Source organism: Thermobia domestica, chromosome 4 (genome assembly GCF_964235325.1).
Source record: "Thermobia domestica chromosome 4, izTheDome1.hap1.1, whole genome shotgun sequence".
Classification (NCBI taxonomy): Eukaryota; Metazoa; Arthropoda; class Insecta; order Zygentoma; family Lepismatidae; genus Thermobia; species Thermobia domestica.
The window spans coordinates 11,712,447-11,729,218 of NC_137457.1; the positions used below are offsets into that span (position 1 = coordinate 11,712,447).

General features: G+C 33.5%; 1 protein-coding gene and 1 long non-coding RNA gene across 4 annotated transcripts in view; one reads left to right on the plus strand and one right to left on the minus strand.

The window, feature by feature from the left end:
* Positions 1-16,772, minus strand: part of LOC145683719 (uncharacterized) — a 101,870-nt gene that overhangs the window by 24,121 nt on the left and 60,977 nt on the right. The gene's annotated exons all lie outside the window — the stretch shown is intronic.
* LOC145683579 (uncharacterized) overlaps positions 1-16,772 on the plus strand; it is a 65,849-nt gene that overhangs the window by 3,652 nt on the left and 45,425 nt on the right. The window contains exon 2 of the mRNA XM_081754925.1: positions 10,357-10,467. Within this exon, the coding sequence (XP_081611051.1) occupies positions 10,357-10,467 (111 nt within the window). The remainder of the gene's footprint in view (positions 1-10,356; positions 10,468-16,772) is intronic.

Genomic DNA, 16,772 nt, shown 5'->3' on the forward strand with positions numbered 1-16,772 from the left:
ATGGTAGTGGGTTGGATCCCCCTTGCACCCACGACACATATATCGAACTGAACCGCAGTATTAAGGAACTTAATGTATCAGGAAAGTATCATTAAAATTCAATCTCAGTTACGGAATTTAATACGTTCACGAGATTTAGTTATATAGGATATTTTTCTAGCTCGGAGCTCTCTTCCTAGACCCCCGCGTTTGCTCGACATATGGCCTTGTACCTCCAAGCCCTACAATTCTACCAAATTTCAAGTTTCTTCTCGTTTTTCAACTATCTAAAAGATATTTTGTGGCAGAAGAAAACACCCATTAAATAACATGGGAATTACTTCGTACCCTTTTAGAACCCTCAGAAACTAGAAATATTCACTTTCGGCAATTCTGTGGGTTGTCCGGGAAAGCTACTATCATACAAAATTACATCATTCTGATCCTGCCGGAAGTGCCTAAACAATTTAGGGTGTAGATGTCTTTTATAAAGATTTTTCAGTTAACAATAAAACCTCTCTACGCTTGAAAATACTTATATTTGGTGATTCACTTAGTTAACAATAACTGAACTGTACAAACATATCGAATGTCAAGTTTTTATTCCAATTTCAAGTACCTAATATATGAGATTATAAGTCCAAAAAATGGCTCATTTAAATAACATGGAGAATTTCTTCATTCCCCCTTAGGACCCACTAAAAGTTAAAAATATTAACTTTTCTGTGGATTAGTACATGACGGATACAATCATGCTAAATTTCAACTATTCACGTCAACCGTAAGTGCCCCTTTATTTTATGTCAGCTCTTGCAATTTTATATACAGTTAGAATGGATGTAACGTAACCTTCTGAACATATTAACTTCTGTAAATAGGATTGGATTTCAACGATACATTGCTGAAACATTAAGTTCCTTAATTCCGCGGTCCAGTTCGATTATGGGTGTAGTGGGTGCAAGGGGAGATAACCCCCCTTACCATATAATCGTTGCAATGGTCATGGAGCTAGCAAAATGGAACAAACTCCACTCGAAACCTTTTGCACAGCAGAACACAAACAAAAGCGGATTAATTGCTTCACCATCTGTAATTGATGTTGAGATCTAGCATGAAACATATGAAAATATTTAAATATTACTGGGCTACGACCTTTATCACGCCCGTACTTTCTTCGTGTTTGTACAATGTCCTCTGATTTTTCCTCCATGTAATAGCAGTCATGATTATTTTGCAATAGTTTATTCGTATTCCGAGTTACTTTGTGGCGTAAGCAGCAAATTTAGCACTTTACACTCCTGAGGTATCACGCACCAAACATGGCATCAAAATCACAAACTTCAATTTTCGGACTCCCATTAATCTTTTTTTTTTCCTCCACTGCCCCAGCCTTTGCCAAATATTTTGGTCTTATCAGCAGACGCAACAGTCGATTCTGAATAATCTCTCTCCTATTTTCCAGGTCTTTCTTGCTGTATTATCCTTCCCTATTTAGGTAGGAGGTAGGTTTTTTGGACCTGAGTTCTGGCTAGCTACCTTAGGTCTGTTTCCTTCTCCTTCTTTGACCATAACTGAAATAAATAAAATTTATTATTGCATGATTTACAAATCACACACACATAATACATAACATGCATACATAAAATATAACATTCACAAAATCACATGTATACGCCCATAAACCTATGCTGCCAGTAGTATTATAACTGTGGATAATGCTGCAGACTTTCTACGTGCAATAGGAACTTATGAACCCTCACTTTATGATATTCCAAACTACAGACCCTTCAAAAGTGTATCTTTCTATAGTTTCTCTTGTGATTTCATGTATTGGTTTGCAACCCTGTATATTTATTTAGAAGCAAAAATTTTTGTTCTCCGTGTACCTCAGTTTATGTTATCCTGTAAACATTAGATGTCCTTTGGTGTTCGTCTGATTCGTACGTCCTGGGCAACTGTAGTTTTCGTAAACGCTTGCAAATGCAAAAATTGGCACTCTACCGACAACAAAGATGACCACTGTTCAGAAACATTTGTACGTACGACAACGTAAATGATGTTATTGACCTTGCCATACACGAAGTTCATTACGCTACAATTTCTATATTTTTCGGAGGTGGTAGAGCAATCATTTTCAACGTCTTTGGACCACTTCAGGTGGATTGACCCAACAATGAAAATGACAGAAAACGTTTGTAAAAAATCACGAGAATTCGAAATATAAAGGCACTTAGTGTGATACAGAAAGTATATCACTATTCAGTTTAGGCATGAGGTAGACATGAGAAAAAGATAAATTTTCAGGTAGGAAATATTTCCTTTCAGGTAATCCTTCTTTAAATGGCCTATCTGGTTTGAATGTCGTAAACAGACTGTGGAGGAGATGGTTGCAATTCAGTTTAAATGTAGAAGGAACTATGCAGATTCTGTATTTGGAAAGCAAATTGTACTAAAATAGGTGAAACATAATCAAAAGAGCACGGAACGAAAAATATCAATGGAAAATCAATGAAAAACAAAAAATCCTCCTCTTATCTAAAAGATCAAAACAGAGAGATGATTGCTAGTTAGCTCAAGTGGAAAAGAGATTACGTAGATGATATATTTCATACCTGTTCTAAACTTTATGGAACACAGTTCGAAAACACGAAATATAAGAATGCCAATGGAAAATCAATGAAAATCAAATAACTCCTCCATTTATCTCAACAAAGAAAAGAGGCATATTGCCAAAAATCAGGTTATACATAGAACGTACTACCTAGATTATACTTTCAGAAAAGAAATTGTCCTAAATCTTAACGGAACATACTTAAAAGAAGCACGTAACATTATAATTATTATCAATGGAAAATGAATGAAAGCAAATAGCTATTCAACTTATCTCAGAAAAGTAAAATAAGAGATGCCTGAAAATCAACTTGTGGATAGATTCCTGAGACCGAGGATAATTCAACTTCATGAATTATGTGTACTCTTAAGGTAAATGTTGCATAATTTTAATGCTTACCGCCCTTTGGTTAGTAAACGAAAATATTTGGTAAACATTTTTGCACGTATGCGCAGTAACACTACGTAGAGCCATCTCTACACAAGAAATAAACGATTGAAACTTAAAACATAAATGGTTTCAAAATATTGAGCCTTGTGCAGACCTATTCTGAGGTGTAATTAGTAACATACTAAAGAGTTCGACTAACAAATGTTTGCTGCAGTAGTCAGGCCTTTAGTATGACGCTAATCATACGTCAAAACATCTCTGCATAAGGCCCATTATATCTTGTTGTTACGTTATCATGTGTTTATGAAAGAGAAATTGTTTTAAATTGCATAATTATTACTTTTATCCTTTATATTTTTCCCATACATAAAAATCATGTCTGTTAATGTCACGTCTGATAGCTATACTTATTTTAAAAATAACATTACTCTACAAGTTACTACACTACAATATAGTACACGTTCTTCAAATTCCTCATAGTAGTAGGTTTCCTCATATACATTTCTAATTTTGTTCTATTCTTCCTAACCACACTTTATTACTCTTTATTATTTTACTTATCAAACTAAAAGAAAAGAAACCTACATAGTGCATTTCGAATATTGGATATTTTTCTCTATCATACTCTACATTCAGAACATTTGCAGATACTTCTCTACGCACACACAAATAAAGTGTTGTATGCCAATTACTACAAAGAAACTTAAATCCTAAAGACCAGAAAGAATATACATTATTTCATACAAATACACAGAAGCTTTGAACACACTAAATTAGATCTTAAATATTAAATAAAATAAATTGACTGCGTGACCCTGACTTCTGTACTACTGGACGCCATCTTGCTTCCTTCACAGGTGGGTTAGTTCTCTGAATTTTCCTGCCATCTATGAACCAGAACTGAATTTCAACTGTAATAAATGATATAAACCGGCTTCAACGCAGTGCAATACGAGATCATTACTAAACGAGCATGGATATAACGTCATATTTTGTAGAGCCCTGTCTACGCCAGGCATCAGGAGGATAGAGAAGTCTATGTAAATTCTACATCCAAAACAGAAATTGTCCTAAAATGGGTTGAACGTTCTCAACAAAATCACGAAACAAGAACATCAAAGTGGATGAAAAATCCATGGAAAAGTAAAGGTCGTCCACATATGTCAAAAACTAGAATAAGGAGATGGCTAATTGAAAGCTTATTGCAAAGACATAATGAAGAGCTTAGAAACGATGTATAGCACGTAAGGTCAATATTGATAGGACACTGTCAAAAGTCAAGTTGTTTAACTAATATCAAAAATAATGACGAAGTGTATGCATCTTCTTCAAATTACCCAGGGTGCCTCACGCGGATGTTATGTGCTTGAAATATTTCACAACTTGATTAGGAATCTCCAGACTCGTTTTAGCACGCAACGTGAATTTGATCTCAGTACGTATCACCTGAGACCTGACATCTAAGTATGGCATATCGGATAAGCACTCTAACTTGGACATATTAGTGTGTACTTAGCACATGTAGATAAATATCGATATTTCTTTCTCAGAAACAATAAAATGATATGAGAAGAAATTTATTATGGTTAATATACAAATACACACCTTGATTATTATTCAAAATAGTCATCTAAATCACGACACATACTTGGTATCGCGCACAAGTTTCTGCGTTCTTTGTAGGCACAAATCTGCTGCCTGAAGTCCCAGCAATTCAAAAAATTACTGAGACCTTTACTGTCGTTCAAATGCTTCAATGCCAGACAATTTTCAAGTGACAGAAAATAAAGAAATTGTTAGGGGAAGAAAGGGTCATAAAGAGGGTATCTGTAAATTGTCTTGAAACTACTAGCAGGTTTCTGTGAATGGAAGTTGTCATAGATCAGAATAATTCCATAGTATACAATTCTTAACCTCCAATTTTAGGTTGCACGTCGCAAACTGTTCGATGTTTGACAATACACACCTCCTTAATAATCCGTGTTGGTTCCTACAGCTCAACAAGAATCATACACTTAGTGTCCCAAAGAACGGTACAATGGTTTTCTAAACCAATGGAATTTGTTTATATTTATTGGCGTTAGAACAAACAGAGCGCTACTATTACATTGACTGTAGCCTCCCCAGTGACGTGAATTATTTTGTTTTCTTTTTCTCAACAATATGTGATAAAAGAGGTCATGATTATCCTCCGAATGGTGGGGCAAAAATAGCGTGCATTTGATTTTGCTCTTTATGACTATTTGTCCGCATTTGTAGTACCTACCCAGCTTGTCAGTCACGATTCGATACACTGTATTCACAGACAATTCAGAAACTCTTTTGGGTGTTAAGTTAATGTGAACCATCTATGAAATCACACTTTCTTGTTGATGCATTCCACTAGACTATCCATCCGAATACGATGAATGATCATCCAATCTGCTCATCGTCTTCAACATTTGAGAGCCCTTCCCAAAACATACTGCCCAATTGCTTAACCTATTCTTTATCAATTATTATTAGTACATAACGGCACAGTTTGCCATTTTTCGTTCATCAATAGTAAGACAGATCTCACTTCGCTTTTAGCGGAATTTTATAATAAGGCTATCATTTCACTTTTCTGCTAGTGCCACGTAATCAACACCGCTTGGATGGTAAAATCTCTGATCTAAGTACAGATGGCTCTTTCTTACAAAAATAGAATTGCGAAAGACTGCACATCAAGCTGAGATTCGATATGTTAAGAAATATCGTTGCATCAGATGCGCAAAATAATGAACCAATATCTTCAACGGTTTGTCTATATTCACATATGATATCTGTGTTCTTAACCTGTCATATTCTTCTTTCGACATTTCCTTCCTTTGTAAATTTAACTATATTTTTCTGTGCATTATCAAGAGGATTACTTTTTTTAAAATTTGCATTTATTTAGGGTCCAAGGAGGGCAAAATGTCACTGCAGGAGAAGCAGAACAGAAGTGCTTTAGCCGGGTGTAGTCTTAAAAACAAAGGTTGGTACTTACGTAAACGAAAGTTTATTTAGGCAAATGATCCTGAGAAAAACACACATCTATTTGTGCTATACTTAATTATTAATTCATTTTATATATGGTTATATATTTGTAGTTATTTTCTGATATATGAAATATTGGTGGAGACGTAGTAGCAATGAGGCATTTTACATTTGCACATGAAATTAGTAAGTTAATGCACAGAGCATTATTTTACCTTATTCTTCAAATTCTCAGCAAGTTATTTATTTTGGAAGAAAGGCAAATGTTGATGGTAAGTGGTACTTTAGTACAAGAGGTATCATAATATTAAATTTCTGAGGGAAGAAAGTGAAAGTAGCTACAGCAAATACCTTAATTGATATTGAATGCATTCTTATAGAACATACTGTAGGATATCGGGAACTTCTTTCAGGTTTCGGTGCACAGGTATGCTTACTGTAAACTTTTCTTTCGGACAAACCTCAATGAGATAAACTTTTTTCCATTAGATGCAACTAAGTTAGACAAAGATGAGAACATAAAGAAGGCACCTCAAGCCCTTGCAGGTGTTTCTGCTTCAAAAGAAGAAGACGAAGAAAAACATGGACAAGAAGAAAATGAGTAGAAACAGAGTGAAAATCAACTATAATAAAATAATCTCTATAATTGTTTTGACCGTTTGATACTTTACTCTTTGCTTGATTGATTGCTCATTAAGGCACTTTGTTCTTTGCTTTGATTTTAACTCTTTTCTCTTCAAAAATGATCCTTAAGCTGAGCTTTCAGCAAGTATAATACGTTTCAAACGAACCTCTCAAGTGGAAATACAGCATTTTCATTTAAATTACCGTTAGTACGATAACCACTGGTTCTTTTGTTGTAATCTGAATTTGAGCCACATTAAAATAATACACATTTCATGGGGCCGCTTTTACTTTCCTTTATTTTTATCAAACTTGTTATATAGTCGTCCCTGACAAAGCTGCCCATTTCATAATTCTATATTTATTTATATTCTTATCTGGTTGTGCTGCCAACCGCGCATTGACAACCTCATTCTTTTTTGACATCTGAATATCTTTTGGTATATTTGACAATTATATTATTTTTTAACTAACTTCTTCTTGAAAATAACCTGGTTTAGTACATATAGAAAACACTTATTGCCCAAAAATATACAACGTACCGTTGTACCGTCACTATTCTCACAGTTCCCTCCCTACATTAACTTTGTATACTTCTTTTCCCAACAATTATCCGAAGATAGAAACAAAATCAAAAATAGCATATCGCAGAGTTATCCTTCCTACAAAATGGACAGTCTAATTTTCATTTTCTTTTAAAATACATTACAATAGCTCTATTCTAGTCATTTATTCAGGCAAAATGATTCTTATTCAAAAAGATACCGTTACAATGTAAAACTTCAAACTTTAAGGGACAGTGCTTCTTTAAACAACTTCCCTCTCTTATAGAACAATTAGAGAAGCCGAAAAGTTAATTTATTTGATGCTGCTGTAGTATGATTGAATTGCTGTTATTTCAAGTTGATTCCAAAATGGCATTGTCTTTGCGTTAAAGACAACACACTATCCTCATCAGACGTACACTGAGTGATAAAAAAAACTACTCAAATATAGATATACACAATTAATCTCCCTATCTGCTCTCTTATTGGCCCGTTCAAACAGCCAATCAGAAGCGTGGAAATCTATCTGAATTGACCAATGGGAAAACATAACATTCTACCAGAAAGACACAACAAAGAACAAACAACCATTGAATACATTAATTCACATACATGTTTCTGTATTTATCAATAATATTTCTCCAATAACATTACTTATTAATGCTGATACCTTTGGTCCAATTCATTAAGTTTACATCCCGTTTTTTGTATCCACCAAGCCTCTTTCCACTTTTTCGGCAACAACCTTTCCAGCACAATAACTTCTTCCCAGTTCACAACATGTTCTGTTTCTTTTACTTGTTTAAAGATTGCGTTAGTTTCTCTGCCATATCTCACATCACTTTTATGTTGTTTAATTCTTTCTTTCAATAATTTCCCGTCTCCCCAATATGTTTCATATCACAATCCATAAATTTATACAATAAATTACACCTTTCTGAACTCTTCTTTTTTCTTCCCTTTGCTTTTGACCATGTCCAACAACGTTCTGATATCTTTTCTATATATTTTTACCCCTTGCTTTCTTAACATCGTTTTCAAAATCTCGGTATATTCTCCTAGCCCTACAATGCATTTCCACGCCCCTTCATTTTCCTCCTTACTTTTACCTTGTCCAGAAACCACACATGCTTTAACGATATCACTTTTACTATAACCATTCTTATACAGCTGTTCTTTAAAGATTTACACATTCTCTTCTACATTCTTGTTACAAATTTTGGTAATTCTTTCTAACATATTTCTTATGAAATTAACTTTTGTGCTTCTATCTACATTACTTTTCTTATTATAATAGATACCAGCATTACATTCTTTTTGACACCATTGAGTCTTAATGCTCTTCCCTTCCTTACTCATTAAAATGTCAAGATAACTTAATACACCTTCCTGCTCTGTCTCTAATTCTAATTCTATTCCCTTCTCCTTATCTTCAATATTACCAAGGAACTCTATCAACTCTTCTTTTGATCCTTCCCATATCCCAAAACAATCGTCAATGTATCGACATAAAACTCCTATCTTTTCTTTCCCCTTTTCTACCACATCCTTCTCCCATACATTCATAATGATATCAGACAATACCGGAGTTATCTTAGATCCTATACTTAAACCATCCTTAATTCTATATATGTCATTCTTAACTTTACAGAAACCAAACTCACACATTAAGTTGAGGACTTTTCTAACTTTCTCCCATTTCCAGCCTTTAACACATTCTCCCCCCATACTATATTATTTTAACTAATTATTCAATCCATCAACAAGTTGTTTCTCTTTGGAAGAAATGCAAATCTTGATGACGGATGTGGTAGTTTAGTAAAAGAAGTATCATAGAATTAAATTGCTGAGGGGAGAAAGTTAAAGTAGCTCAAGCAAATAAGTTACTACCGAACTAAAGCTCATTTTTGGATTTATAAACGGCATTGAGAAAAATAGACTTAATTTCGAACTTTATTAACCAAGCCTCGTATATTTCCGCACATTCTAGAAACTCTTCCCTCATCGCTTTGGTATGTCTTTTCTTTTCTGTTGGTGAGCCTCAGTACGATTTCATGGCTATATATGGACATACAATGTGGGAACAACGACTTCCTTTGTGAATGCTTCTCTGAGTCCAGAGTCCGGGAAAATTGCAATCACACCTACAGGTTGTCATCGTTCATCTCTGGTTGGTTAATTCGAAGCATCCACATCTCTTCAGCGAAAGAGCTTGAATTCAGCATTATACGTCATAACCGGGGGACTCCAGCCCCGTAGAACTCATACACAATAGCCAATTGGACAAAGCCTAAGTGTTTCGACATCCCTTATAAGGATTACCTCCTCGTGGCTGTGTGCTAGGCGAGGCAGCCAGCACCTACTCGAGAGCAGCGTCCACGCTGCAAGAAATTGTATATTGCCCGTATTTTACTGCTAAGTGTACGAGTTATACCTCCATGGGACGAACACAAGAACTTAATTAGTTGAGTATGTGACAAACACTTTATTCTCAAAGTGTTTTTGGATTCAAGTGTATAACAGTTTCATCTGCGAAATGTTTTGATGTGAAGAAGAAGTCGAGTTCACTGTTAGTTAAAATAAACATCATAATAAGCGAGACTCCGGAGCACGATTCGTTTGGGACCATAACTGTATTTTTAGCGCCGGTTTGGAGCACCGTTAAAGGAAGCTGCGTTCGGGATTCAACACAGGACATGGATGGGACAACATTAATGGCTGAGTTGTTTAATTTATATGCCAAGCCACCTATTTCGTCGATATTAAGTAAAAGGTTGTCAAATCATTTATTTTTTCTTCATCAGTGTGCATGTAATATCTGTGTTTATTGAGTGACATTATGTATTCACTATCCAAGTCTTGAGTTTTTCACTTGTATTAAATCCAATGCATGATTTCAACACACTTGTAGTATAGTAAATATTTCTTACCTTGTCTGCATCTACGCCTGCTGCGTTCCAAACTCCAGCATGACGAAGATGCAGGTATGGGCATGAACCATGATCGTCGTGGAATAGTTGGGAAATAAAATAAATAAATAAATAAGATATGAGATTGAAAGTTAGTCCGAACCACGACCAACATAAGGGTTTCAAACTAAATTGAGATTGAAGGATATATTATAGAAGATATTGTAGAATATTGAGAACATTTCTTAGAGTTTGGTATACAAATCATAACTTTTTGTTTCTGAATAACCTAAATCAGATAACATTTCTCAATTAGACGCAACAGATGGGGACAACGATGAGAACATAAAGGAAGCCCTTGAAGCTGTTGGAGCTGCTTCCTCTTTCAAACAAGAAGACGAAGAAGAAGGTAACAAAAATAGCAGCTTAAAATAAATTATAACAAAATAGATTGTGTAATTGTGTTGAACGTTTGATATTCTAATTTGTTGCTCGCTTTTTAAAATTAATTATTAAGCTATTCTATCAGTAACTATAAATTGTACTCGAACTTGTTGTTGGCTGTCGTAGAATGGACTAAAAGGGAGCAAACATAACGTGTAAAGTTAATTCACTGATTGCCGAAAGTAAATAATGCTAATGTGAATAAATACATGTCTTGGAAGGAATTATATTTTCGCTCTGTCAGTCACAAGAATGTAATATTAATGAGTGTTATCTTCCTTTTAACTACAAGTATCGTGGTAGAATAATTTATCTTCTTATTGTAGAGCCATACATTAACAACCTAAAGTTTGTTAGTAATCTATTCTTAAGACTAAAAATCATATTTCGGCTCATCTCCAAAAGAAATATCTAAATAGTAGTTTTAATCCCTCCTAAGGCTTGAAACACGGAGTCTTAATAACATGTTTTACGACCTTTGAACAGAACGACTTGATGTACCTATCAGTATAAAAGTTCACCAACAACGCACAGGCGAAGTAAGTAGAAATTACATTTTTCATGTGTTTGCTGCAATATTTTACGTTTTATTTCTTCCGATCCAATGAAGATGGTATAATAGATTCAAATGCTATAACTACTAACTAAGAACATATATATTAATTGAAATAGTAACAATACTTAGAGATAACGAAATCGAGGCTTTTATAGACATTCAGTTGTTGACGCATAAAGTTATGTATGAAGTCGTGCATGACGTTATGTAGAAGGACAGACATTTATATTTATATTTTAGTATACTGCAAGCCATGTCTTTATTTGCAAAGATAATTAATGCAGCACAATCTGCAGGTTTTTGTAGTATTGAAAGTAACAACAAATTTTTGCTTATAGAATATTATTATTAATTTTTATATACTATGTGAATTTGTGGAATATACATATAATGATATGTAAACTCAAAACTCATATTTTCTTACAGTACCTCCTCATTCATACCTATTTAAAAGTATATCTTAATAATAATGCAATTTTATAAAATTTCACATTGAGTGTTACTTCACTTTTAATATGAATGACTAGTATATAAAAGATGCCAACAAAATGCTAACTTTCAATACTCACAATAGTTATATTTAATTATATTATTGCTCAGTATATATTACTTGTTTCAAACACCCAACTCTTACATTATGCCGATTGGGTTTAATATTGATCTAACTGGCATCGGATGTATCACTATTACTCTCAGCGACACCGAAAAACTATGAAACTAACACTAACATCAGTCGTTTCGAATTTTATTTCCATTTTAAACACCTCCCTCTCTCTTTTCTCTCCGAAAAGCGTCGCATAAATAATAATTGTTGAAAATGATAGATATACTTTTGTAAATATCAAATATACCAATAACTTAATTGCAGGTTTTCTGCAAGGATCGACTCAATTGAATTGGTGAGTGAAAGAAATACACGAAAAAAAGGAACTATCCTTAGCGTCAAAAACCAAATATTAAATATACAGAACAATGCCATCTTATGGATTAGTTTAACAGTTTTCAAGTTTTTGACTAATCTAAAAATAAGTTCATAAGTAGAATAGCAGGACATAAATTGGTTGTTAAATACTGATTAACTGTTTCTACGACTAGTACTGTTCTTCCTATCACTGGATTTTATTAAAAGATAAAATCTATACGTAAGAATCGATGATTAATATTCTATATGGATTATATTATAATATATATGAGTGCTCATGTTAATGTATTCTACATCAAATATCTTATTGCGTGAATTTTAGTCCTATCATATCATTCGTCGTATACATCATACAACTATAGATGAAAATCAGTAAAAATGGAGACTACGCGTCAAAAGTAGACGTATGATAGCACATGGAAGAACTATATATATATTTCAATATTGGATAACACGCATTGTTAAAACAAACAATAAAATTTTGAGATTATTAGAATTTTTGAAAACTGTTCTAAGGGAAAGAGTAGTTCCTTAACGACATAAAAAAACAGTTAAAGTATATACAAAGCTTGATTTAAGTTTCTGTTTAGCAGAGCATGCTGGATATGTTTCATACTAATAAAAGTTCTTGCACACATTCATCGTTGTGCCTTTAATGTTGCATGTCCAGAAGCACTTAACAGATGACCCATCTGCTCTTATCCGATGTTACTTTCCCTTATGAACAAACCACAGATACGGCACTCGAAAGCCGCAGGGAAGAGAAGGCGTGGTCAGGTACACCAAGCAGTAAGACTACTACTGCTGCCAACTCTTATTGAATAAGCAAAACATTATCACTTGCAACGAGATTCACAACAAACTTTTTTTAAATATGTGACTACACGTCACAACCTCCCTCCTGCCCAATAACAATTTTTAGATATGTAACAAGAAAAATTTTTATAACAATTTCAAGATAAACATTTCAATATATATATATATATATATATATATATATATATATATATATATATATATATATATATATATATATAACTTTTGATAGCTCAAAGCCTGTCTTTAATTTTTCTAGTTTAATTTTTTAAGATTCAATTTTCAAAGTAATTTTGATAATTTTTGAAGTCGACTTCGTTCCCAAGTCCTGTGTCTTCTTCCTTGGTACCAAGTTTAATAAAACGTTCCACAAGATACCAATACAATGAGGCGAATGTAATTCTGCATCAGCTTCAAATTAACAAGCACATGAGAAACAAACAGGAAATGAATACATGACTAGAACCCTCACACCTCAACAAGGAGCAGCCTCTGTGAAAATATTAAGAACAATATAATAAAAATATTTACAAAATATTTATACATTATTATATACATAAACTTAACTTTATTGGATAGGTCGGAGATGAGAATTATAACATTTTTACGACTAATACTGAAGGAATCAAACTTAACCTTTTATTCTTTATTCCTTACCCTTTACATAATTTGTATCAGTAAATAATTACAACTTAACTGTATTATTAATAGTAATTTTACAAATCTGAGCACAACTCAATCGACTCTAATTTCTTCTAGGAACTAATCTTTCACGTCAGATACATGGACAATTCTTTTTATGTTAACATCAGAAACATCTTCAACTAAAAAAGTGTTAGTTGTAAAAAAAACGAATTATCTTAAATGGGCTCAACCATACATAAGAAAGACCCTTGGCAAATTTATCCTTTAAGGAAGATCTTGCATGATTTTTAATCAAAACTTGAACTCCAATTTCAAGATTTATTTCCTTTCTATTTTTCTCTAATAATATTCTACGTTTTTGCCAACTCTTTCTCATGTTCTCCATAGCTTTCATCCAAACCTCTTTCTGATTTCCCCGTCAATGTTTGAATGTAATATTTTCCATCTAGCTTCTAATGGACTAAGGAGAGGACGACCTAAAATTATTTCTCAAGGATCTGTTTCATGCCTTCATGTTCACACAAATTCATTCTTGACAATCAGCGAAATATGATTTCATACTCACTTTCAAATTTTTCTTATAACGTTCAGCAGTATTCGCCTCCGGGTGATAGGGCTCAATTTAATGTGTTTCCAAGCTGAACTAAAATCTTTCATATATTTTCGATGTAAAGACGGAAGCGTTATCCGTTGAATTAGTTTCAATAAATCCATACTTTATGAACAAGGAATAAAGGCGATCACAGATTAATTTTGAATTTAATTTTCTTAACTTTTCAAGCATAACAAAACGCGAACAATTATCAACAACAATTAGTATGAAGGAAAACCCATTAGACTTAGGGAGGAGCCCTATAAAATCTATCATCCAATTAGCATTTACGCTTGTTTCTACTACTGAACCTAAACGTCCCATTTTTGCTACATTTGAAGGTTTAGATTTTTGACAAGACTCACAAGATCTACCATAGTTTTTTTACATCATCAACTGCCTGGTCCCAAGTAAACTTTTCAAGATTTTTCTTAACGTCCTCAGCATCCCAGAATGCCCCTGTGAATTTTTCTTGGTGTAAATAATGTAAGATATATGACTAAGTCAGAAGGAACAACAATCTTCATATATAATCTTACACCTCGTGTTCTTTTTAACAAAAACCCATTACGGAAATCATAACCTTCAACAGGATTTCCTCTTTCAAAACTTTCTATTATATACTGCAATTGCGGATCCTTATGTTGATAGTTTTGAAGTGGTTCTTTAAGGTATGGCAAATTCCAAATATTTATACAAGAGATATATTTATTCAGAAGATGCAGTCCAACTATCTCATTTTGGTTTTCAAAATTATAAGGGTCATACACACTTGAAAGAACGTCAGCTATGAGATTCTCCTTGGTTCCAATGTGATGAATCTTAGGAGAAAATTGAAACAATTGTTCAACCATTGAGCCGTATTTTAGAAATATTTTAGGATTATTAGTTTACCAAGTTAACGCCCTATTATCCTTATAAATATCAAATTCTCGGAAAAGATAATGTCTGAAACGTAGAATAGTTTTAACAAAACTTATAAATTCCAGTTCATAAATCTATCTATGTCGGTCAGCTTACGAAAGCCCTTTAGATAAAAACCCAACAGGTTTCAATTCATTATTTTCAGTATTTTATGAAATTACCCCTCCAATTCCACGAGTTGAAGAATCTATATGAATAACAAATATTATTTAAATCTGGACTTTCTAGTACAACCTTTTCTGAAAACAATCTTTCTAATTCATCAAAAGCATCTTGCTGTAACTTACCCCAAGCAAAAGCTTTCTTTACAGATCTAAGTTCAGAGATAGGAGCAATAATATCTTAAGAACCAGATACAAATCGAGCATAAAATTTCATTAACCCACATATTTTTGAACTCCTTTTCTAGTTTTAGGAGGTGGTAATTTTATTATTTCATCAATCCTACTCTGGTCCATTTGAATTTCATTTCCATCAACAACGAACCCTAAATACAATCACTTTTTTTAAAGAAAAAAGATTTAGTTGGAGAGATAGTAAGACCAACATTTTGCAAACGATCAAGAACTAACCTTATTATTTTCCTATGTTCTTCTTTTGTTTCGTGGGCAAGCAAGACGTCATCAAAGTAAGAGCAAACGCCCTTATCCTCTAAATCCCCAAAAACATCTCTCATACATTTGGCTAAAACACTCGAACCAATTTTTATTCCAGCGGGTAATTTACAATATTAAAAAGATCCAAAAGGTGTAACTATTGTAGTGAGGTCTCTACTGCCCTCATCTACCTCAATTTGAAAATATGCCTTAAATAAATCAATTTTACTAAAGAATTTACACCCAGTAACATTCCTCCGTGTTAGGAATAGGATATAAGTAATCTGCCAAGATATTATTAAGTTTCATGTAGATAGCAACTAAACGAAAAGACCCATCTTTATTCTTAACAATAAAGTAAGTACTGCCATAATTTGAATGGTCTACTTCTTTTAGAACACTCTGTTCAACCAACTCTTTAATAACATTAACAAAATTTTCACGCTTATCACGAAGTACTGGAAAAGGATTATATTTTATAAATTGGTTTTCCCTTAAATATAATTTACATTTATAGCCTTTAAGACACCCAATTCTTTTACTAATAGGCCAGCATATTCAGATTTTATTTCATTTATAAAATCTCTAACATGAGTTTCAATCCAGTCGGTCTCATCCGAATACTCGTCTTCTTTCTTTACAGACTCTTGCTTAAATTGAATGGGAGTTTTCGACGATGTTGGTAATTCTCCACGTAACTGTAGAGGAAATCTATTAAAACGAAGTTCAAACTCTTCCTCAAAACTATCTGTCCACTCACTCTGATGATTATGTCCACCACTCGACGTATCCATGAATCATTCACAGTTTGCGAAGACACACTACGCTTATTTTCAATTCTATATACCAACTTTTTGATCCAGACGATGTTACACCTTGATAATGCACTTCCTCACTACTATAACCAACTACTAATTTAAATAAATTATCAGGTCTATTTAAATTTGAAAATACAGATGAGGTAGTCCCACAAAACTTCTCCGGTAAAACTCTTAATTTGAGTATTTAAACCAGAAGGATAAGATTTCCCACGCAGATATACGCACACCAATTTTGACGGATGCACCACTTTATGTTTCGATGTTAGAGTCTTTCGAACCTCTGGATCATCTAACCAACACAAACTACCGGATCTCCCAGTATCTTTGTAAATTAGTTTTTCAGCGCACAAATCAATTATGGCATTGACCACAGTTACATATGGCACCCCTAATACAAT